The sequence below is a fragment of the Larimichthys crocea genome, chromosome XVI, assembly GCF_000972845.2.
Source record: "Larimichthys crocea isolate SSNF chromosome XVI, L_crocea_2.0, whole genome shotgun sequence".
Taxonomy (NCBI): Eukaryota; Metazoa; Chordata; class Actinopteri; family Sciaenidae; genus Larimichthys; species Larimichthys crocea.
The window spans coordinates 17,280,479-17,305,229 of record NC_040026.1 but is presented as its reverse complement, the minus strand read 5'-3'; the positions used below and the strand labels follow the sequence as shown (position 1 = coordinate 17,305,229).

The following is a 24,751-nucleotide window of genomic DNA, read 5'->3' as shown; positions in this document are numbered from 1 at the left end:
TTTTGATGCAGTACAACAAACATAAAAAGAGAGAAGAACAAAGAAGTGCTGCAAAAGAACATAAATAGAAATAGAAATGTATCATACAAATATGAGAAACGTGTAAAATATATGTGTTTTTAAGGATCAGTTCTATATCAGGAAGATACTAAAAAACACTGTTGAGAAAACAAGATATGATTTAAATTTGGAGGAATCCTGAGACAGTGTTTGTCTCGTCTTTGGTAAATCAATCAGGCTGTTATGTCACAGTTTTGCTTCATATTTTTTATTTTAAAGTTTTTACACACATCGTTCAGTCATAAATGAGATTACTGGTCCTGCAGCTCCTGTGGTGACTCATGGCTTCACTGATAGGATCCCTGAGCTTCTCTTGTTCATTTTGCTCATGATGGAGCTTACCAGACACACTGTGTAATATTCAGACGTAGCCTGTGGCCAGATTGCTTTCCTTCACTCGGCCCGCTTTCACAAGGGTGCCACAAATGACTTTCCTTTTTTTTTTTTTTTTTGGCCTTTATTTCACCCGGGTCACTGAGCACAAATGCTCTTCTACAGGAATTCATTGCTCCTCCACACTTGGGCACACTCACACCTCCAAGCTGCCTGGTACAGCAGCCTTATCTGTTGGATGTTAGATAACAGCAGAACTCTTATCTGCTGGCCACTGAGCAGCTCCACTTGAACACTTGGTGTTAAGTACCTTGCTCAAGGGCACCTCAGCGGTGGTAATGAGGAGGGAGGGACAAGTGCTCTTCTTTTTAAATACCTTAACCCAGTTTCATCCTTTTGGTCTGGGGATGACAGCCTATAGCAAGCATGGTTTTTGCACACTTCTTCACAGTATTTGTACAGTATGTGCAATCTTAAGTTACACACTTAGATGCCTCACTGACAATGGGAGGAGAGACTTTTTGGATAGATCAGTTACACATACTGTATACTGGAGACACATCTTCAGGTACATCACTATTGTAAATACAGATACATATTTTTGGTAGCTTAAAGTCTGTGTGAAGGCAATTCTGAGGTTTCTTTCAAAATACATTAAATATGTTGGAAAATAGTTACTGAAAACATGTGTTAGAGTTAGAGGTTAAAACAGTTTTTCAGTCCAGAATTTTGTGGGCGGTCCTTAAAGGGTGGCTCGATGACACGCTGAGGCCACCTTGAGCAGAGAGATAGAGATTAATTCATCTCGCACAGAGAGTTTCAAAGTTAGTCATGTCATTTTCTGAACTCATCTGACACGTCTCAGTCGCTTCAAAAGTGCTTGTTGATCGATTTCAGACCTGAGAAGTGATGGATTCCAAGCAAATCACACATCAGAGCACCGGACTCATGCATATACAATATAAAGACAGATCAGTACATCAGAACGGCTGTACCTTCACAATAGGCTACCTTGTCAGGTCTTGTTACTTGACAAAGAGACACATGTGACCTTGGGCGGCGGCGGCAGCAGCAGCAGCAGCACAAAGCAGCATCATCAGCAGTGTTGTTCTCCTCCAGCACAAAGGCAGCGGTGTTATCTTTAGCCCCACAGACACCGTTCACTCTACATTCTGCGCAAGGTCAGGGCAGGATTAACATGCGGCTTTGGTGGTTTATTCCCAGCACAATGCATTTCAATGCATGTTCCCTTCAATACCACACACAGCCGCATACTCGCCCTCATGTCAGTCAGTTTAAATCTGAATGTACATGTGGTATTTTTACATCACTTTTCATTATCTATTGACTTCTGGACAACTTTAGATGCTGTGATATGAGCTGCAGCGTTCCTATTAAGGATTTTGGTGGAGTGACACTCAAATTTTAAAGTGCAAAGAGGTCATTCACAAGGTCATCGGTCCATGGAAGAGGAAGTGTTGTGACAAATAACATCATTACTTAAAAGGCCACAATAGACTTACCAGGCTAGTCCACTAACACCATTGTTGTGCTTCTGAATCTACAGAGTGTAACACGATTCATTTTTTCTCCCCATCACCCTGGTGGGAGAGAGATCATTGGATGCAGTGCACTGTGGCCATGCCTGAATTCAATTATCTAGTCACAGCAGAGCCCATATAATCCTGTTGTGGCTGAGAAATTGCCTGCTGTAGAAACCATCAACATCCCTGTTAGTACTGGCTGGGGACTTAATGTTTTTTTTTGTTGTTGTTGTTGTTTCCCCCCCCTGAAAACGCCTCAACTGTGAGTTTGATGCCTTTCAAGTCGTGTCAAATGTTTCACAAGTTACAATTAATTCCCAGTTTTAATTCAAAAGGCTTTAGTGTCTCACTGTGGAAACTAGAGCTGAAATAAATAGTTGATTAATTGATAAATTGAGAATTGTTTGTCATTTATCGAGCAAAAAACAAAAAAAATTAGTTCTGAAATATGAAGATGTGCTTCTTGTCTCCGATTTACGTCATTATAAACTGAATATCTTTGAATTTAAGACGATTGGTTGGACAAAACAAATGTTTAAAGATGTCACATTGGGCGCTGGAAAATGGATAATCAATCGAATAATTGATCATCAGAAAATTATTCAGCAACTATTTTGTTATTTAAAAAAAGCCAAAACATTCACTTCTCGAATGTGAATATTTGTGGTTTTCTTAGTTGTCTATGATAGTATAGTGAATATTGAGTTTTTAAAGAGCAATTTGAAGATAATTATCAAGGAAAATAAGCATAAAATAAAAGATAATTAAAATAATTCACCACCATAGCCTAAATTACAAATCGAGATTGAGAATTGTTAATGAAAGTAGTCACTAGTTGCAGCCAAAATGAACTGTACTGGAGTACTGTATTTGCTCTGCTGAAGTATCCACTGACTTCCTGGGTGTCCTGGTTTCCTGGTGGTTAAGACGCATACCATGTAACCACAGTGTCCCAGTTCATTTCCGGCCTCAGACTTTTGTTGCATTCTACTGTTCACCGCAGTCTCTCTTTCCTGTTGGTGTTTATACTTTCTCCTGTGAAATAAAGGCCCCCCGAAAATGCAAACAAATACTTCCAAATAAAGTAAATCCATAAATCATGTAGCTCAATCTCAAACACCGCCATACCAATCAATCAGTATCAGCTTTTAAAGTTTACAGTGCAGTGGTTTGTGAGTCATGTTGTACCGAACGCGCAGGTTTTGCACTGTAACTGCTTTTATTCGAAGAATTTTTCCACTGTGGTTTTTGAGCTGCAGTTGAAAGGGTTGTTTCTTTTTTCATAGAAAGCCTTGTGTGTTTTTGAAACTGGGCTGCGAAAGGAAACCAAAGCACTGTGTTTGACTTCCTCTCTGCCTGCCGAGATATGCATCATTATACATTTCTGCGGGAGATATTATGAGATGTAACGCTGGAGGTCTCGCTCGTGTCTTGTAGTCACTGCTGCCATCATGTGGCTTAAGTTTGGTACCTGCAAGGAGGGGAATATGTAATACCTTTGTGTAACTTGCAAAGACTTGGGGTGATGATCAGACAAATAAGGAAAACAATGTATGAGGCTAAGTTGTGTCTCTTTTAGTTCAGATTGTTGCATTTAACTTTCTGACTGGAGGCTTTTTATATGTTTACATTGTTAGCAGCAGGTTGATATGTCATTTTTACATTTTTGTCAGTGTTAGAGTTGCAGTAAAAAGGGGGTATGTGCCTTTTTATGTCCAGCAGGGGGCAACAGTAGCCTGCTGTTTTTACCCCAAGGAGTCTCCATAGGAAACAACATGTCAACATAATGAAAACACGCCTCTTTCTGCAGGAGATTATAATGTGGGCAAATAGACATTTTATGTTAGGATAACTAGGCATTACAGGTTGTTAAGGACATGCAGCATTTCATACCATACCATCCTCCCGCAGCCTCTTGGGCTTGTTAACCATATCGTATTAGAGCTAATGATTATTAGCGTGTCAAATGACAATGAGTCATTGTTACAGTGAGTGCATTGTCACCTCAGAGGGAGAGGGAAAAAAAAAAAACATCAGCTGGCTCTTGAATATTAGTCCTGTTCAAACATTTGTTTTATGACTCCCTCTGTCCAATGATAATTAATTGTTTACTTTCTCATCTCTGGATGATGGCGTGACTCTTTTCAGAGGTTGTTTGCTCACAGCAATTAAGTTCATAAGTGACTCCTAATAACTACATACTCACTACTACACCTACCCTCTCCCTCCTTTTCTCCCTTTCTCTGTGCTAAATGCAGATTAGCAGCGTCACAATCGCATCCAGAATGAGAGTAAACTCCTCATTATGCCGTGTGACCCTCTGCTGCATGAATAATTCATGGCTGCAGCGTTAGTGGCTGGCTGTTATTAGCATTCCGGATGAAGAGAAAGAGAGGGAGAGAGGTAGAGGCTCATATCACTGACAGGGCTGACTCAGGGGGATCAGCCGTGGATTGAGACACACATCACACACACATCATCACACGACACGGGAGATCAGTGGAGGTGCCTCTCCACTCACACACCCCGCTGTCTGTGTACATCTTACACACCCCTGCTGCTGCCGTGCAGCTCAATCTGCTTACTGGGAGGAAAACAACAAAGGCCTCTCTCACTGAGTACATGCTAAACACTCTGGCTCCTGGGTGGGTGTGTGTGTGTGTGTGTGATAGATTCTGCTCTGTAAACATACTTGACTCTACCCCTCTTTTTTTATTTATTTTTATTTTTTTAATACATTACATACATTCGAAGCGAATCGTGAGTGCTAGAAACCCCCGGCAGAGCTATCCTGGTGTGTCAGGAGGAGAAACACTACTCCCCCCTCGTGTGTGTGTGTGTGTGTTTGTGTGTGCTCACATGCAAGCATGCGTGCAGAAGCTGCATGTGCTTGCCATGGTGCCACTTCACTGGATGCACTCATGCTTGACTGAGTGTGTAGACACATTACAACCCCCCCCCCCCACCTTCCTTGTTTTTTTTTGTTTTTTTTACCTTCTCAGCTCCCTTGTCTGTTGCTGAGACTGAGTGCTGTACTACAGTACTTAAACTCACCTCCGCCGGCCCGCTGGGGGGTCAAAACATCCGGCTCCCCCTGCAGCTAAGGGCAAAGGTCGCCGGCCTGCATCCATCAGCCAGCCTCTGAGCCAAAGAGAGAGAGAGCAGAGATTAATGGCACTCAACTGGTAATTGAGACATCAGAAACATGTTCAGCCGCCAACCGCGTGCTGCTCTTGATGTTTTATTGATATGCATGAATCTGACGATTCGGGGCCGCTTGCATAAATCTGACATGCTCACCACCAGAGCTGTACTCAACCTCAATGAAATGTGGATCCAGACCTTTTTTGAATTATAAAACAATAAAACTTTTCAAATAATGGAAATAAAAGAGAGCTCATATCTTGTTCTGCCGTCGCCCCTTTTGATGAAATGGGTTCGTGCGCGGCGATGCAGCGCGATCGCTCTGCGTTTAAAGCGTACATGCTGCATCATGAGAGATGGCTGATGCAATCATAATTAAGGCTCGTCCTCGCCGGAGCTGCAAACGTGCCTCCCCTCTCTCTTGTTGACGGCGGCTGCCAGCAGGTGGTGCCAGAAGGAAACATCACAAGTCAAAGGGAGTGTAACAAACATAATCCACATCTCTGTGCATGTGGGCGTCCCCCTCCCCTCCTCCTCCTCCTCCTCTTCCCCTCCTCTTCCCTCCGACTCCCCCTTTTTTAAAGAGCGTTTTATAATTAAAATGTGGGCGTCTCAGCCAGTACATACAGCATGTTCAGTTCAGAAAAGCATGCTCAGGGCTATTTTTAGTCATCTTTGATCCCCAGCAGCCACACAGGAAAAGCCACTGATGGCAGCAGCCCTCATACATGTAGACTAGTTAGTATACTATCTGTGCTGATCATTTCTCTACACCTAGCCTGTGCGGGGGTAGAGATGGGAGGCCTGACTGGTGAGCAGCAACACTCCCCGTGTGTTTAAAGTTCACACTGGGCCATATGGTCCCCGCAGTAGGGGGTGTTGGTGGAATTATTCACACAGAGCGCTCTGAATCACCGAGATCCTGGTATCAACCTCCAAGATAAGGGGAATGTCTCAAAGGCTTTGTGCTCTGGCTTCAAATCTCAATCCTCAGGAGAACACCAGAAGCCCCATCCTTGCTTACACACTCCGTCTTCCCACTCTCTCCCTCAATGTGTCCCTCTTTCTCTCTCTCCCTTTCATGTCCTCTCACACACAAACACACACACACTCTCACACTCCCTCTCCCGCATCCACACAGTACAGTGTGACAAACAACGCCACCCTCTGCAGCGCGAAAGCCAAAAAACCTGTGACATTTTAGAGGAAATAATATGAACTCATCCTCCATGACCAGATTCTGCCCCCGCCGCCTAATCCTTGAGTGCAGCCTAATTAAGTACAAACAGCAGTCCTTGGTTAATGCCAACAAATGGGCTGCCGCCGCCGCCGCCGCTGCTGCTGCTGCTGCTGGATCGGCTGATTATTAAAGGGATGCACATTTGTTGTTTCGGCATTCTAATGCAATTACTCACCCATTATGACCATGTAATTGTGCAGTCATTAATTGTGCATCCAGTCTAAAATGTAGGGAGGCTCATCGAGGCTACCGCTTTTCTCCACAGAGGGACCCTGGTTTTCTCAGCCCAACTGAGATACCTGAGCGATGGCGATATCGCAATGCTTTTGTGCAAATCAACATTCATCCTTTTACTGTTACCGTGTATTAGAAGATGTCAGAGGACGGGAACAAGGCCTTGCTCGCTGTTTGAATCATGACTCATTTGTGTTCAGTACTTTTATACGTCTCATTCTTCGCCATCTATTCCCATCCTGCCCTAATGTTCCACTGATAAGAATGTCCTATTCATTCTGCGTTCTTTACCAGTTGCTACACAAGAGAGACGAAGAGAGAGAGAGAGAAACTCCACAGGCATTGAATGAAAAGCACATCCATTTCTGAGGGGGAGCGCGAGCACGCTAGAAGATAATTATTGATTTGAAATAAGAAAAGATAAGGCTCAACCTTGAGCGGCCCGGCGATAGCGCGCAGAACAGAATAATTAATGGGCCTGTCTTGTGTCGGGACAAGCTTTCACACTGAGACGAGCGTATTGATTTTAAACAGATAAACTGCGTAACCCTTTGTGAAGGGTTTGACAAACAATTTAATTGGGGGGAAAAACAACAATATTCCTCACCCTTTCCATCTCCCTTTCATCACGTCCCCGAGCTGTTTTTCCTCCGCCTGACCTATGGAAACAATTACTGTGCATCAGGCCTTGTACTGCCTCCAGACTACCAAGGAAGGCTGGTGTAGGATGCACACACTGATTGGGGCGAATCTAATCAATGGTGGAACCTGTCTCCACTCCAGATGCCTGTGTTGAAACTGGGATTACCGAAGCTTTTTAGCTACGTTGCCCCCTCTCTGCTTCTGTCAGAGAAAGAGAAAGATGGATCTGCCTGTTTAAATGTACCTGCCTGCTATGGCTGAAGCAGAGATAATTTAGTGTTCCTGTACAACCCTCCTCCTCCCTAATCCCCCAAGGAGAGCGGCAAAGAAGCCCCAGTCCTCTCACTTCTTCCTTTGCCCTCCTCTGATTAGTGATAGGGGCTGTTTGATCATGTTTCCCTGCCTGTCCTTGTGATTTGTAAGCTGTTTAAACGTGAACGAGGCAATTAAATAAGGACGAACGGAGGAGAGTGGGTGCCACGGTGATCATTAGCGATGAATTACCCCGGTGTGCACTCAAACACTCGGGAGGACTTTCACGCAGACCACTCCCGAGGATCCAGATCCAATCTAGCCATTGATTAACAGAGACTTGTTCTTCCTGTGAAATCACTCGACGGGGATTTTAGGGCACTCATCCGGTCTTATCGAGATAGGCTAACATCAAAGGCGAATGAAGAGGGATTGGGTAAATGGGCTCGCCTTGCCCTCCATGTAAGAGACTTAGAGGAGCAAATCTTGAATTATTGCCTCATGTAAATAATCTACTTGGCTGGGTTTTTTGGGGAGGTGAGAGAGGAACTCATGAGTCACTTGGGGGCAGAGAACACTCATAGTACTTTGGAAGCTCTCAGATTTCCCTTGATGGGAAACAACGGTGGGGGCTCTATTCCCAGGAATGTAAACAACACGATGTTCCTGACTTGTGTGATCTGTCCCAACAATTTGAATGTGTTAAACCAGGGAGATGGAGAGGTATTAGGTTTTTGAAGAGGACTCTCCTATCCTCTGAATATAAATATTCCTTTCAGTAGCCTAATTCCCCTAATTTGATTTAAGCTGAATAAATAAGTGCTCTATTAGTCTCAAATTGGAAGGTATGAAATTGAAAAATAACACAGTGCCTTTAGTTAAGAGTGGTATTTAACCAGAGTCAGGGGCAGTCCCTTGTAAAGCATGTGTGTTATATAACAGATTGTCCATACATTAGTGGAATGCACGGCATAGTTGGAATTGCTCTTCCAGTGAACAGCACCAGTGGGGTTTAAAAGCAGAGGTTACAGGCTGAGGACATTTTGTTCAAAACAATTTCATTTTTGTCTGCTCCCTCCCATCGCAGAGTGAGCTTAGACTGCAGTAGATGGAAAGGGATTTTCTCTTCCTAAATGGCCAAGGGGGCCGTTTACGGTGTCACTACTATGGGATCACATGATGTTTGAGGGTGTAAAGGTCTCGAGGCAGCTGCTCCTTTTCGGATGGGATTTTCAAGGCATCCAAGACCAGGGCCCCATGCTGTCTGCACTGAAAGGTGGAGCAAATACTTCTAGGAAGGGAAAAAAAAAAAAAAAACTAAAATCCTCAGAAGCTGTGTGTCTATTTGAAATGGGTTCTGGAGTCCCTTGGCTGCCTTCATGTTATAAACACCCACAGTGCTCAAATTCTTCCTTTGTCAAGGAGTCATAACAGGTGTCTCAGGAAGGATTTTTTTTTTTCCCGGTTAGCATATTTTCCACTTGCATGGAAAGTTTTTTTTTCTTTATTAGGAACATTCTGCCCTGGGTAGACCCCTAGCCTTGAGACATGATATGCAGACTTTCTTTGAAGCAGTAAAGGTTACTTTCACACTCGCTCAAAATTTGGCCATGCCTAGTTAAACCAGGTTTGTGCTGAAGCATTGAACACCTCTGGCTGACAGATGTTTGTAAGCCATGATGCACTTTGCATACATATTACTCCTGTCTGTGAGCGAGTATACGCAATAGATTGACATATTTCTAGGTTCAACGAGTTTGCTCCCCAACACGTGCAACCTTTGACCTCCCTGGAAACCGTTTTTTTTTTAATCCTTAAAAGGGAATGCATTGGTACTCTGTTGCATAACCGGCACCCCTTGGGATTACACTCAAGCATTTTCTCAACAACCCCTCTTACGCAGTTAATTTAATGTGGAATTACACATAACACCATTGGGAATGGTATGGTGCACCTTGAACTATTTACCATGTCAGTGGATTATTTCCCATGATGTAAATACACTCACAAATGGACAGTCTTCAATTTACAGTTGAGGGGGGAGAAAAAAAGCCAAGGACCTCCTAATGTGGCGTATCATCTTGACTGCAGTTAGGTCAATTTCCTTAGCAGGGTGGACACGTTTATATAGCCGGCCCCTGGGAGGTTGTTTGTATGAACGACGTGGAGAATACACATTATTCATGTCCTCAGCTCCCCAGATAAAGACTCTATCTGGCAGCGTAGCCCAGCTTTACATCATGTTATGCCCAAGCATAGCAGCTATTGATGTTTGAAATGGCATTATGATGGGGGGAAAATACAAAAATGATAGAACCGCCTTCAGTATTTCGCTGCAGACCAAAGGGTGTTCCTGTGGTTCATGTCTGAAAAACTCAGCAATTGTTTACTCCCTATTCCCCAATGTCATGCCTGTTTTCTTGACTCATTGTGTTTAGTCTGTTACAGTTGTCTCTAAACTTTGCTGTATGGTTCATACATCAAACATTTAATCAGATGCGATCCCTCCCTGAACAAGTTATGAGCTATGAGTTTTTTTCTGCACAAGGAAATTGTATAACTTGTTTTTGTAATTACTCCGAAAACAGCACCTATAAAACAGAAAATAGCCTGCCTATCTCTGCCAAGAGAAAGATGAATAGTTTCTTTTATCTCGTGCATCTCTTTGAGGAAGAACTTCTTCAGAAATAACTTTCTCTGCTCATCTTGCTTTAATACTGTACGCTTAACTACAACCATGTGTGGACAATGTTCCTCTTTTGCTTTTATCAAGCTGACATTCAGACCCTAACTGGCTCTTTTCAACTCAGGCAACATTTGTGGTCAAGTATCCCATTTAACAAAATCCAGCATTCGCTCGCTGCATTTTTTTTTTCTTTTTCTTTTAGCTCATATAAACAACTTGCACCTGGAATGTCACAGTTGAAGGATGGCAAAAACTCTGTGCCACTTTAAAGTTTATAATATTGTAGGGTTGACATACTGCTTGACAGACAGACCGAAATGGGGGTGACTTAACCCAGTGTAGCTCTTTTTTGATTAGAAAAATATATCCACATACAGCATGCTGTAAACATCTGAACATTCGTTATTCGTTAGCATTAATTGGGGGTCACGTATCTGTCCAACGTCTAATGTCATTTTAGCTCCGTTTTTGTCTCCACCAATTCCAAATTTACAAAATATTTCACTCTTAAGCTGCTAAACCGTCACATATGTTTACTATAGCTAGCTAGTTGCTAACTTTCTCTGCCGTGACGGTTCACCTACTGGGAAAATAGTTGAGTTAATTGGTTTAGTTTGCGTTTTTCTGCTTAAAAAAATGTTTTCATTAAACACTAGAAACACGATTTTATCAGAGCAGCGAGACAGAACCAAAACAATAAATTTGTGGGCTATAAAACCAAAACAATAAGCTGAAAAAGACTAAAATGCTGTGTAGAACTGAAGGGAGTCTGGTGATAAGTTTACAGCTGCAAGTGAGCTATTTGAAAATAGTAATTAGTGCAACTTAACATGCTAAAATAATGGTCGCATGTTATCATGCTTAAGATTATAAGCACTTCATGTCAGTACGCCTTCCAAGCAGATACTAAAGACACATGGCAACATCGTAATCTATCACTTAACATGGAAACGTATTTGGCAGGTTTAGTATGTTATGTAAGTATACTCAGAAGTGTTTGGCATATTAGTAGGTTGTGATTGTAACATGAGTGTTTTATCATATGCTAGCTTGGTTCATATTACAACTGAGACTCCCTGGACTCTCTTGGTTGTTGTGATTGATGTTGGTCTAGTGGAAACTATGACATGTTGATAGTGATTTAAAAAGGTTGAGGGATCACCAGAGTCATCAGGATCAATTCTCTGGAGACCACGAATGTCTTTATCAGATTTCACGGCAGTCTGTCTAATGGTTTTAAGATACTTTACGGAAATTTCACATCCTCTTTGTTCACAGCTGCTCTTCAACTATACCCATGTAACCTCTCCTGATGGATTTTGTATTGACCAATTTGTGGCGCTCATGCCGCACTCCTCCCACACATGTTGTAATGTGACAAGTGTTGAGAAACCTGTAGCCTGCTCATGTTACAGGTGGTTGTATCTGGTGTTTTACACTAAGCCTTTATCAAAAGCTCTGGTCTAATTCACTTTGTAGTTAATCCTGAACGTCTTTTGTAACAAGTCTTGTGCTTCTCTTCATTTCAGGTTTGATGAAATTGTCAAGAGGAACAAAGTTGAATACCATGCCGGTGGCTCGACCCAAAACTCAGTGAAAATTGCTCAGGTTAGTCCTCTCTGGCCCTCTACAATGTGCCTGAATGTGTTTTGAATATACAGTGGTATGCTTGTAACCTTAGATTTGTCAGCCTGGCAGCCCTGGGAATAGAGAGCATAGCTGCACAGCATGTTGACACATTACAGTTTTAGGTGTTGTGAATTCATCAGCCCTGCCACGGAAAGAGAAAGGCGGGGAGGATTCATAATATTTGCAGTGTTATCTAGTTGGCCTAATTTCCTGAGACATATCAAACATCAATTAGAGAGAATTACAAGTAGATGCAATTAACATGTCACAACAAATTATATCAAAGAAACGCTGATCTTCTCCCTGGCTGTTAGACAGATTTTAGCATCTAAAAGAAACTGATGATTGTTAAAATCTAAAATGGCAATCTAAACTTGAGAAGATCATTCACTCAATCCTTTTTTCTTTTCTTTTTTTTTAAGTGACTGCAGCGAGTCTGTGAATTTGACGTGCAGTGATTAGCCGCCGATAAGGCTTTGGTCTGCTCACAATAAACAAAGAAAAAGCATCCAGCTGAAAAATAATTCTCTTCCAAGAAAAAAAAAAAATGAGTGCAGAAGCTAATTGAGAGGGGGTTGTTTGTGAAATCTCCGACTCTTTCTTGTGTGTGGGTTTTTGTTTTTGTATGTGTCAGTGCAGTGCACAGCGTTTCTATGTGTGTTTGTGTGTATTTAGCACAAGATAGATACAGAGAAAGAGAGAGAGAGAGAGAGAGAGGGAAAAGAAAGCAGGCAGGCCCTCAGGCTGCCACCATGTCTCTGCTTTGGAGACGGTAAGCATCCTTTAAAGAAGACACGCGGAGCTGTGCATCTCCATACAAACACTCTTTAATTATCAAGATCAGAAGCGTTAACATAAACTACAGTCACTCACAAACATTAAATGCCAACTTAAAATCAAGTTCCTTGGAAAATAACTTCCCCTATTTTCTTGCGTGATTGATGCAGTTGCATTAAAAACAACTCGCTTTTCCAATTGAGTGAATAATATCCATGAAAATTGGAATTGCCAAATTTCCGGTAGAGATTATTTCCATCCTTTCTTGTCATTGCACTCGCCAAAGCGTAAGATTTAGTTCAGCCAGACATAGACCTTGACAAGATTTTTCATGTTTCATTTAAGAAGGAAGTTCCCCAAGTTTCATATCAACTCCCTCGTGAAATCAGATGGAGAAGGAGATCTTTATTTCTGGCCCAAGCCGGAGAGAGAGAGCCGTCATGGCCTTGGTGCACTGTGAGAAGCGTTCAGTCAACTAAATTATTCTGTCTTATAATGGCATGGCAGACCCCAGTCAAATGTTATTCTACTCTGTTTATTTGGATATTTACCCCCTTCCAAGAGAAGATGTAGACCTGATTCTGAACCGCTCACGATAACAAGAGTGTTTTCGTCCCACACCCAGAAGTCTCAGAAACAGTTTCTGTCAATATATACCTTGAAGCGCTGACTTTTCCACATTTCACTTTCAGGTGATGGTGTTCTTTTATGAAAAATGTATAATGCATAACCGGCTCCCAGATTATCACATTGTAGCACTTGCAATATGTGAAACTTCAAACCCTGCTGTATTGTGGAAGCTGAACCTTCAAACACGAATGATATGCACTGCAGCACTGAATCCACATCAAAGGGCCCAGTGACTAAATGAGATGCTCGATCCAGGGCAGGTTTGCTCAGGAGCACCATCGCTGCTGGAGGAGAGAGAGGTGTTCAGAGGCTTTGCACAGGAATCGCTGCACACGCTGGGAAAACCCAGGGTGTGGGAGGATCAATGCCTTTGCCAGTAGAACTCGTACTTTCCTCCAAAACCCAACTGCTTCATTGGAGGCTGTAATAGGTTAAACACTGCCGCTTCATCCGAGTTAAGATTTCTGCACTATCAAGGAAAACCTAAACCTCGGCTTTACGAAGATGCAGAATCGATGGAAATTGGATTTAGTCAAATGAGAATTGACCAAGCTGAAGCTTAGATGGATAAGTATTGTTTCCCTCTAACCACCGTCTCTGCCCCGCTCTTTGATCGAAATGGTTCGTTGCAGTGTTTGCTAGGCGTCGATTGTGTTGCACTTAGCGCTATCTTTAGCACTGGGACAATTTTTTCATTTCCCATGTATCATGGCTCCTGTCAGTGCTCATAAGTTAAAGCACACATTGTGACAAACTAGAAGTCCCAAGGTATCAACACATTTGTACTCCCTTAGCTGTGCACCAGTGCTTCTCAATAAGCCTTAGATCTTGTTTGGATCAAGTCAGTGTGCAGTTGCAAGCTTGTACAGTATGTAGAGCTCTATGGCTCTGATTTCTAAAAAAAAAAGAAGTAGAAGTGGGTTGGAGGTTGTTGCCTTTGCCCAGTCTCTAACAAACACCATGCCCTGAAGGTGCATCTGACATAAAGGCTCACCTACTGGATGTTGCAGGGCTGTAAGGTAACAAAAACCAGCCCAGCGTTGCTTGCTCACATACAGCCTCACACATCAAAGGACGTCTGCACAGATAGGGCACGGCGGCAAACAACAATCATATTTCTTTCATTCATTTACAAAGTTGAAGGGTAAAAAAGAAAAACTGTGGCCTTACCGAGCATACGATCCAGAAATTTGGTACCGCTGAGCTTGCGTGGTGTTTATCACAGGTGACAGAATCGGTGGGGGGAGTCAGATGACTGGAGGGCTATATCAAGAAGCACAGTCAATTCATTTAGACAGAACATCAAAGTCCTCCAACAGCTCCTTAGGGCCCAGAGATTGAAGTCTGAGCAGAGACAGGCTCATAGGGAGTTATTGCTGCTGCCAGGGAAGTAGATCCTACTCTGAGTGCCTCGTGTAAACCGTGCATTCTCATTATGATCCTCACAAATCAACAGCATTGACGTATTTTATATCTTTGCGCTGTAAGCTCGCTTTGTACCCATTCACCAAAGGGGACAAATAGTTATGTTTCAGTGCCCTAGCTGTGAACGCGTCACAAAAAAAGTTTATGATTCAGTATGTTCCTTTCTCTTTATTTAGATTTTGCGCCGTGTTTGCAGTCTATATCATCAATTCACTCTGATGTCTTAATTATTGTTTAGAAAGTAAAGGCTTTTGAAAAATCTGCTGGCTCTGTTATGGTTATGATGCCTGTTTAACATTTCCTCAGACTTGGTCAATCGTGGAAGGGGTGAATGGGGCCCAGGCTTGGATGTTGGCTCTGAGCTCTTAATTGGAAACGCATGTGCACCACACTGTTGAAAGTTGTATTTAAAAAACAGAAAAATCCCACAGCACTACTTGACTTCGAAAAAGGTCCTCACCAGCTCATATTTTGTAGGGGGATACTTAAACTGGGTTTGATGTCTCATTGAAGGCATTGACTTATTTCTCGGGTTGAAAATATTCCATGACCTAATGTTTGGCTTTTACAGCTCGTTTTGTTAAATAAATAAAGAACAGCAACTTGCCTCCATTTGAATGGGCTAAATGAAGAAATGCCTACGTCTGGTTCCACTTAGAGAAAAGAGGACAGTTAAGGAGAAAGAGTGGAGCTTTTGTGTTCAAACTATGTGACTGAACCTTCAGGAGGATGTGCTTGTGCGCTCGCTAAAGCGGGCATTCACATTTTTTACTGTTGCTTTCTGTTTTTACTTACATTCCTCTAACACTTTATGATTAGTGTTCAGACAAATATTCTTTGTCTATGAGGAGACATTGAGTGCATTCGATGGCGTTTCATTCTGTAGCTGGGATCTACATAAGAGCCCTGACTTCTTTGTTTTGGTTCTTGATCACATTGAGCTTGTAGCTGCATAGATCTTGGCGCAGCTGTGCCGAAATGAGCACACTAATGACCGATTAAAACCTGAACCCTGGTGGGCCTTTGAGTTTGACGCCGCAGAAATCAACCCTCTCAAGTATGTGCCTGTTGTTAAAGCAAAAGCCTCTTGTTTGTTTTAAGACAGGTTAATTGCAGAACCACTGTTAGCACCCGCTCTGAGCCGTTTTATGGCACCGGGGTCTTGCCATTTCCTTCCCATTATGAAGCAGTGGAAGGTCACAGTCTGTTAAGCTTCTTGTGAGAGATGCATGAAACCAAATGGATTTTTCTCCCCCCCTCTTTCATTCCCATCTCCACTCATTCTAGACATTCCAGGTGTGCAAGTGTGCACTTGAGGGGGTGTGGGGGGGCTGCCATTGTTTTCCTCTGCACAAGCAGAGGAAGCAAAAGAACGCCTCATTCGCTTTGATGAGCGATGTGTTCATGCGTGGGCTTCAATGTCACCCGCCATGAGGCAGCTGTGAAGTCGCAGCTCACGTCTGTGGTGCCATTTACTCAATGATGAAGTGGGGAGATCTCTGTTGGTTCCACATCCACCTCCCCTTTACACACACACATGTACGTACACACACTGTCTGAGCATGTGTTCCTCCCACCTCAACTGTATTGTGACTGTATGTCACAGCTAATACCAGCGTGCATTAAATCTCAGGCTCTGTGATCACAATGATAAAGGTTGACTGGGCGATTATGCAAGGCTTTGTCATCAGAGGGATTTGTTAACAGCCGATGGCTCCGCCGCGTGACGCCTTCTTTCTTGTGTTTCCTCGAATTTGACTTTCACACGAAAATGATTCGTTTGATTTAATTTTCCTCTCAGATGCACAAGATTTGAGTTGCCCCGGCGAGGAATGGCACAGATTGCTGTATAGGTGACATATTACCGTCCCTGTTGAAGTTAATTTACCGTCAAATTTGCGACTTAATTTAAGCTGCCAAAGGGAAGACGTGGGGAGTAGATTGTAACTCATAAGTATGCATTGGAAAGAGTGTTGATTAACATTGAGGGCTCGAGAGACAGACGCATTCAATGTGTATCATCTGGCCTCAGAGGCTGGCATTGGAATTGAATGTGATATCTTGCATAACGTGTCCTTGCTTTAAGTCCTTGGTTCCAGGCTCAGGAAGAAAGGCTACACCATTGGCTTGCATGCATTTTGCTTGGCTGTTGTACAGTTGCCCGAGCTCCAGGCAAGCTCTGAGTGAAATCTAAAAAGACTTGTGAAACAGACAGTAGTCTACATATCTGGCAGCGTTTTCATGTCAAATTACAGAATGATATTCTACACAGGACGCTCAGTTCGCCTGCCACGTCGCTGTATTCTGCAGTTAAAAGCAGGCACTTATGTGTGTGTTTGGTGCACAGCCGATGAAAAAAGAAAAAAAGAAATCTGCTCACATGGCTGTGGAATGGTCTGAGAGCCTTTCAGACTGTAAACAATGGTTCATTAAACGAACTATTGGTTGGAATCATCTGTTGACACAGGTCAAGTAACTGATGAATGAAAGGATGATTGTGCATTTTACACAACTGTTCTACATTTTCTTATGATTATGATTGAACGATGCCCCTCTCTCATATTTCCCCGCAGAATGTCTGTGGCAGTAGCATTTATTTGGCACATTCTCAGCATGCTCCCACTCTTGCGGTTGAAGTGTTGCATAGCAACTGAGAAAAACAGCTTTAAATATTTTGGTTAAAAAGGTTTTAAGAAAATAAAGAACAGCCTGCAATTACTGTTCATTTCTCCCGAGTTCATAAGTTTAAGGAGCTGTAGTATTGTGCCAAGTAATAAATGAAATACCAAATTAGGCTTTGTGTTTGCTTGGAAAAACTGAGAAACGGTATGTCTAGAATATTGCGTCCCCTTGTGCCAATTCAGTTATTCATCTATAGCTATTTTGTTTATCGAATAAATGCTGGCAGCTGTCTGCACCTTCACTAATTCACAACTGTTTTGAAACAAAGCTCACAGTAGTTTTCAGAGTGCAGCTTGGCTCAGTTTTCAAGCCAACTGAGTATATCTGTGACAGGATGGAAAATGTGTAGGTGAGTGCAAATTTGAAGTGATGTGCCTCAGGAAAACGGATGGGGATGGAGCGACGGGGATGGGGGCGCATGTGGAGAGAGAGAAGGCTGGATGACGCACAGCAGGTGACAGACAGACACTAATAGTAATGGCTCTTATCAGTGCTTCGCTCGCTCCCTCTTTTCACATGGGCTCTGACATCCTCCTCCTACTCCACCCCCTCCATCTAGCAGGGGGTGCTGGGAGCTCGCTGGGTTGTGCAGCCCGCTCAGACGGAAAGAGCCTGCCAAACACCGGTCCCCTCACATATAAATTGCATCATTAACATCGCCTAGATTATTCCAAGCTCTCCCACCGGGTTTATGGCAGCACCGGCTCAACTTAACTATTTGACTCACTGAAGACATTCAGGTTTCCTGAGTGAGCTGTGTTCAGATCTGTGCTGAAATGCACCAGTTCTATTCTCTCTTAAGGTTTTAAACAAATCCAGAGGAAATCTGTCAGTTTTTTTTTCACTCAGAGAGGCTTATTATATAGTCTAATGTGCTTTACTTTATTTTCTATCTTGACTTGTCAAAACGTCAATTGTGTGTTGTCACGCACACCAAAGGAGGACTAGTACACTATTAATGCACGGTGATACGGTAAGAATTAGTCTTGAGCGACATAGCTGAAATCAATTTGACAAGAACTATTTGTCGACTATGTAAATATATGACCTTTGAGATAATTGAATTGTTGTTTAATGCAACATAAAGCTGTGTTCCACTGCTATGCATTGACTCTTCACATAATACATGTCAATAAATACACAAACGTTGACACAAACTCGTTCTTTATACCAAAATAGTATAAACAAATATCACAACATGCTATTTAATCTTTGTTTCCACTTAAAGTCCAGTATCCCCCGGCCCCATAATACATTTCACAATGTCAATAACAACACTTCGCTAATATTTATGTACATATATATGACAACATTGCAAAAGAATGCAAAATCACACATGAATTATCAATATTGTTAATTACAATGACTTGTTGTGCATTATAGCAGACAAAAACTTTAACTAGATGGTTCTGTGATCACTTTAACTGTATTTTGTGAAGACATGATGCAACTATATGATTTAATACTGAAACAATTAGCGGAGTGATCGATCAGTCAATAAACAGAAAGTTTACATAATGTATCAAGCAAAAATGACAACAATCTCCAGTACTAGTTTCTGTTCTTTCTGTGTTTTATATGATTGTAAACAAATTTGTTTGGGTTTTTGAATAAAGAAACAAATTAATGAATTTCAAAATAAAAACATATTAATTGATAATAAAATGTGTTAATTGCAATTCTTATATGGTTCCACTGAAGATTAATGACATTAAATTACCGACCCACTCTTGTTGCTATAAACTTTAACACCAAAAACTTAAACACAACTTCACCCTACGCTGCTAACTGTCCTTTCTTTAAATTATGCAAAACAATCAATGATCTGTTGCACCTCAGAAGGAGGCTCTTAAGCCCAGTTGACATCTGCAGTGGTGCTGGATGGAGCTTCCTCCTCAGATCAGTTGGCAATTAACTCTGTAATTACTATCCGAGGTCAGGGTTAAGCTCTGAGTTAAAGGTTGGAGTAGCAAACATTTTTATATGATCCTCTTACTCTATTATCCTTTCTCACTGCTACAAGGTTTTACCTCATGGGGAGAATACATTACACAAAGCCCCTTGGCAATTACTCCTCAATGAATATCCTCATGGTGTATAGTCCATATGATTAATCTGGAATCCCCTCTGCCCCTGTCCAACTGCAGGCCTGGCTCTGCTTACCATGCAAGTTTCATTTTCACCTGAACAAATGGCTCCTTTAGACAAAAAGTGCCAACCTTTTACTTTTACTGGCTGCTTGGGAGAAGAGAGAGGGAGAGAAAAAAACGAGAACAAGAGAGGGAGAGCACAACCTCCTGCAGTAAAAACAGATATTCCAACAAGGAGAAAAAGGAGGGGTGGGGTCAGAGTGGTTGGTGGTGGTGGGGAGTTTTTTTGGAGGGGTGGGGAGGGCGCTTAATAGTGTTGAATAAAGGAACATTTATTTTTGTGCTTCGGTCTGTAACAGCCTCAGGAAATAGCTCAGTCTCTTGATCGGGAGCAAATCCTATTAACTTACAGTGCTCTCACTCAGGGTAATGGGCTCCACCTCGAGACTTGGGAGAGCACTTTTCCCTCTGACACGTTGATACCGGTGTCTGGAGGGCTTGGCGTTGGGTAGTCTAACACTCGGGCAGAGACTAATCAAGTCAAACAATCTACCGAGCTGGAGCAACACGGAGTGAGGATGTTGATATCCAGCGAGCTCATTCAACAGGCCCCTTCACACGTTCCTAACCCAATACCAAAGGATCAGTGCACGGGATCAGTTCAAGATCAGGTTATTCGAGCCCCTGAGAATTGTAAAGCGATCCCTGAGCAGCTTTTGCTTTCTCAGGAGTGATCGGAGCTGTCGGCTCTGTTATAGACTGCTAGGGCCAGGGCCAAAGGGAACTCCTGGGGTCTCCATTTATTTCTGTCCAGCAATGGAAAGGACTGTGTGTCTGGGAAAGTGTTTGCACTGTGTTTGTGGGAGAAAGTGAAAAAGAGAAACTCAATTTACAGTATGTGGGTAACCACCATCCCAAAGCCAATTGGTAGAGAAACTCCAATATCTCTTAGTGAAAACATTGGGCACCTCTGGTTTATTATTTTCTGTCAAGAATCTGATGTTTTCAAAAATGGTTGTAGTTAGTTTAAAGCTGCCACATACTGTTAGTAGCCTACTGCGAGAACCTCTGAAGAAATGCAAGCTCTCTATCAAAGCACAACTACTCTGATTAAGAGACTGCGCTGGATTTGTAGGTGGGAACTGGCTTCTCTTTGGCTAAAAAGCAGAAAATTACTCGTTTCCCAACACACCCTACATGTTTTTGAGCACTGGCACTCACTGAATCCCTCTAAAGCATCATCGAAACATGTCCTAAACATGACCGTGTTTGATGCTGTATGACACCACTGATGGATCGCTTCAGTCTGGACCTGCTCATAAATCCATGTTCAATGGCATGTTCTTCTCCTTTCACCATTACCCCTTGTGTCTGCTGTCATCCGGCTGTCTTATGTCTGCAGAGTTACAGTGCGCACCTGTCAGATACAATTTATGGCAAGCATTTTGTTGTGTACCATGGGAGTTGCAGTTTCTTGAACTTTTTTCTATTTTTCTTGTATCTTGTTGCGCATTAGACACGGACGTTTCTCTTGCAGTCTTCCTGGCCACGAGTGAAAATAAAGTATCTGTTAAGATAAGCTGAAGGATTACAACCTGTTTTAGATAATCAAAAAAGTGCATCGTCACTGAGCCTTAGAAGAGGCTGTTTTTCTTAGCTCCTGAAGCATGGGTTACACCGTTTTCTCTGGACAGCAACATTAGTTGGCTTGCAATGAGCTGTCACCAGCTTTGTTTGATACAATACAAGGAAATGAATGCACAGCAATTAGATGTTTGTTCTGTCTTATTGTTGCATGACTGCGCCACTGCTGCTTGTGCTCTCAGCTAGGATTATCGCCCCTAAGAGGGGGAAGCATTACAAAATGACAGCCTCTCATGTCGAACAAGTCAAGCTGATTCAGTGAATATTGAAGAGTTTCCCACCACATGTTCTCCTGCATGTTAAGGGAGCGGCGTTAACCTTGTTTTGATTTGCATCTCCTTAGCAATTAAGATAATATGTCGTAATTAGAATTTTAATGTACCGCTGTGAGATTTTTGATAATTATACAGAATTCTCCGCGGTGATTTTCTCTTGCCTGCTTGTCTTCACAGATGAATTCATGGCTGATTAGATCACCACTCTAATCAGATTTGAGTTACATTGTAAGATATATTCCAACATGTCTCTGTCAAGCTGGGTTACTCAGTGTAACTGTGAAACCGTTAACGTGACATCACATATGTTCGATAGGGGAGTTTACAAATTGTACTTTTGCGAGCAGCAGGTTCGCTCGATAACAACAGATAGAAAGCTCAGGTGGAACTGCAGTCTGTCAGGCACATATAATTAAGTATAGAGGCTGGTTAGTTGAATACAGGGTTGAAGGGATGCCTTATGCTCACCCCTCCTTCACTGAACCACTGTTCTTTCCATAATAAAAACAGTTTCCTCTTTTTGTGAGCAGTAAATCGCAGACAGGTTCAATGTCACTACACATCTAGCAATGGCTTTTTGCTGCATAATCTTTTGCTTAAAAATATTATGAATACTGTATTTTTTATATTATTTGTAGGGCGCCAAATATCATAGAGGTTCTACTTAAAATGTAGACACTCAAAGAGTTACTGTAGTAGCACTACTTAAAATGTAGACACTCAAAGAGTTACTGTAGTAGCAAAGAAGGGATTTTTGATTGTGTCAAGAATACTTTTTTTGCCGTTTCACACCTGTCTTGTTGCTAATAGATCTTAAATTGACCTCTCAGTCAAGTTAGCAGCATATGTTTTGGAAAGCATTGAACAGACTGATTAAAGATAATAAAGCATGGGGGGTCTCGGTTTCACCTAGCGCCACCAACGGGTCAAATTCCAGCTTCGATTCATTATAAATTGAATAGTCTATTTGATATATGGACTAAGTTAGATGGTGTCTTATGAGGCGATAAGCCAACAGAATGTGCCACACAGAAGTGGTATACATTATATGAAAGCTGGAGACCTGAAGATTAATTTGAGATGCAGCTCAGCGCTGGCTTTGTAGTCATAAATATGTGATCAGCTTTGTGTTTTATTCAGATGCCTATTCAAATATTGAAAGTTCAGAGTGTATAAGGCCTTAGTGCATTATGAATGATGTGTATATGATGCCCATTCCAATGCTCTATCATGTCTCATAAGTTTCTCATAGAAATTGGCAACAATCCCTCCAAAATGCTGCATTAAAACTAGCAGGACATTGATGAACACCATTGCAAACTTCATGCTGTGATTTGGTATTTTGGTATTTGTATATAAGAGTTGCATTTTACAATGATTGGATGACGAGCACTTCTGCTCAGGAAATTATTCCTAAACCACCTCGGTGTGAAAGCTACCACGTCTCTAGTTTGTGGTTGTATAGTTTCATGAGGCTGTGATCATCCTGGAGGTCATTTTATACACTGAGGTCAAGTTATATGAAATGTCTAGTATGTATGTCTAGTTGCTCCCTGAATCCACAAGATCTTTTTATGCGATTCCAGTACTGTTCAGGGATGCCAGTATGCAGACAGTAAGATAACAAAGATAACACATTTCTATTGCATGATTGCCTAAAGCTACATTGGATTAGCATAAAGTTGGCATGTCTATAAAAGCAAGATTTATGGTTATCCATAAAACCCATTTTAATTCAGATATCTTGAGGTGAGAGGTCAAAGGACCCCTTTTGAAAATGACCATGCCAGTTTTCACATTGGCATTATTTAGCCTTCTTCCCAACAACAGCGTGACATGGTTGGCACCAATGGATGTGTTCGGTCTTCCAGCTTTAAAACTATGCCTGCTTCAGCCTCCGAAAGGCACACCGACGTCCATGTGGAGCGAAAGAGGTTAAGTGTTTATTTAGTATTTTATCGCCCCAGCATGAATATATTGAATGATTTCCGGATTTAATTGGTGGTATAGTGGTAGGTCAAGCTGGTATTTTAAAAATGATGTGAAGGTTTTCCTGCTCAGATTAGTCTATACACCCCCACGATGCAACACAAGGATCATTCCACGTAATGCATATTTCATCAGCATACCTAACCTCAATACATTAACTATGGTTGTTTGTTGTGTGCCTGCTTGTGTTTTCACAGTGCCGTTTCCTAGCTGCTTGTTTTTATTCTGCACAAGACAGCAGCCAATATTCCTCTTGGCCTTTTCACTACAACAGTACAAACCAGTCAATATTGGCAGGAGAATATTTTCCTGCCCCAAATTGCCACAGTATCAATACTTGAGGACGATAACAGGGGCCAGGGTAAATGAACAGATATCTGCAAAGAAAAACTAAACCTGAGACCTTTTTTGTGGTGCGAAATTGGCCACCACAAAGGAATTAATGACGGATCCTTCCAGCATAATTGTCTAATTATGCCGGGCAGATGGGGCACTGCTTTAACTAGGACACATTGTGCTACCTCTCCAGACTCTCCACAACAAAAGGCAAACCAGTGTGACAGCCTCTTCAGCAGTGAGTGGGAGGGAGAGTGAAAGAAAGAAAAGGGAGAGAGAGTAGAGGAGAGGAGGGGAAAAAAACTGGGTCTGTCACCGAGCCATTCCTCCACTCGATATGTTACCACAGAAACAAATGTATGGTGTAAACACTGCGTGGATCACAGCTCCTGGGAGGTGAATCACTGCAGTGTAATGAGGTTGGTTTACATGCTGCTTCTCAGCTTCCCACCCAGACTAACTCAATACTTAAACCCTCTAATTAAAGAGAATCGGCCACTCGATAATTGATCACATTGCTTGCCTCGGCATACGCCGTCACTGTAAGGCTTCACACCACTGTTTATTAGAGCTGTCTGCCTGCTTTGTCTCCTGGGAAGGAAGAGAGAAAGGAAATGTTAGAGGGGAGGGGTAGGTAGGGATGAAACAAAGGTAAACATGTAAAGAAATTAAATCTTCGTTCTTGAAGGCTGCTGTTAAAGTAGCAGTGGGATGAGCAGTGGAATATCACATATCGGTTGTTGTCTCAAGGGTCTGACAGGCACTTCAGCTGTATGTTACTCTGCGGTAATACTACCAGTCTTTGGAAGCATTATTTCCTGTATCAGAAAAGTCATTAAAGGGGCATTAAGTAATCTATGACCTTTTATTGACCTCTATCCGCAACCAAAGGGAATTGCACCAACGCTTTAGAAACCTAATTCCACACCACAACTAAGCAAGGTTTTGAGTTTACGGCAGTCAAAAGATCTGCTCGATTTTTCAGTGTGTTGCTCATGAACATTATTGTTCTAGGAAGTATCACACAAAAGGAAACCGAGGAGCTGAAACGATGTAATCAGATTTCAGATGTTGTTTGTTTATAGACGGCTACAGGGACATCTCAGGAAGCAAAAACAAAACGTTAAAAAAACATTTCT

At 42.2% G+C, this 24,751-nt stretch overlaps 1 protein-coding gene across 3 annotated transcripts in view; it reads left to right on the top strand.

Annotated features, from left to right (window-relative positions):
- LOC104931469 (adenosine kinase) overlaps positions 1 to 24,751 on the top strand; it is a 104,155-nt gene that overhangs the window by 4,924 nt on the left and 74,480 nt on the right. For all 3 annotated transcript variants that reach the window (XM_010746517.3, XM_027289291.1, XM_010746594.3), the window contains one exon: positions 11,665 to 11,743. In XM_010746517.3, the coding sequence (XP_010744819.1) occupies positions 11,665 to 11,743 (79 nt within the window). The remainder of the gene's footprint in view (positions 1 to 11,664; positions 11,744 to 24,751) is intronic.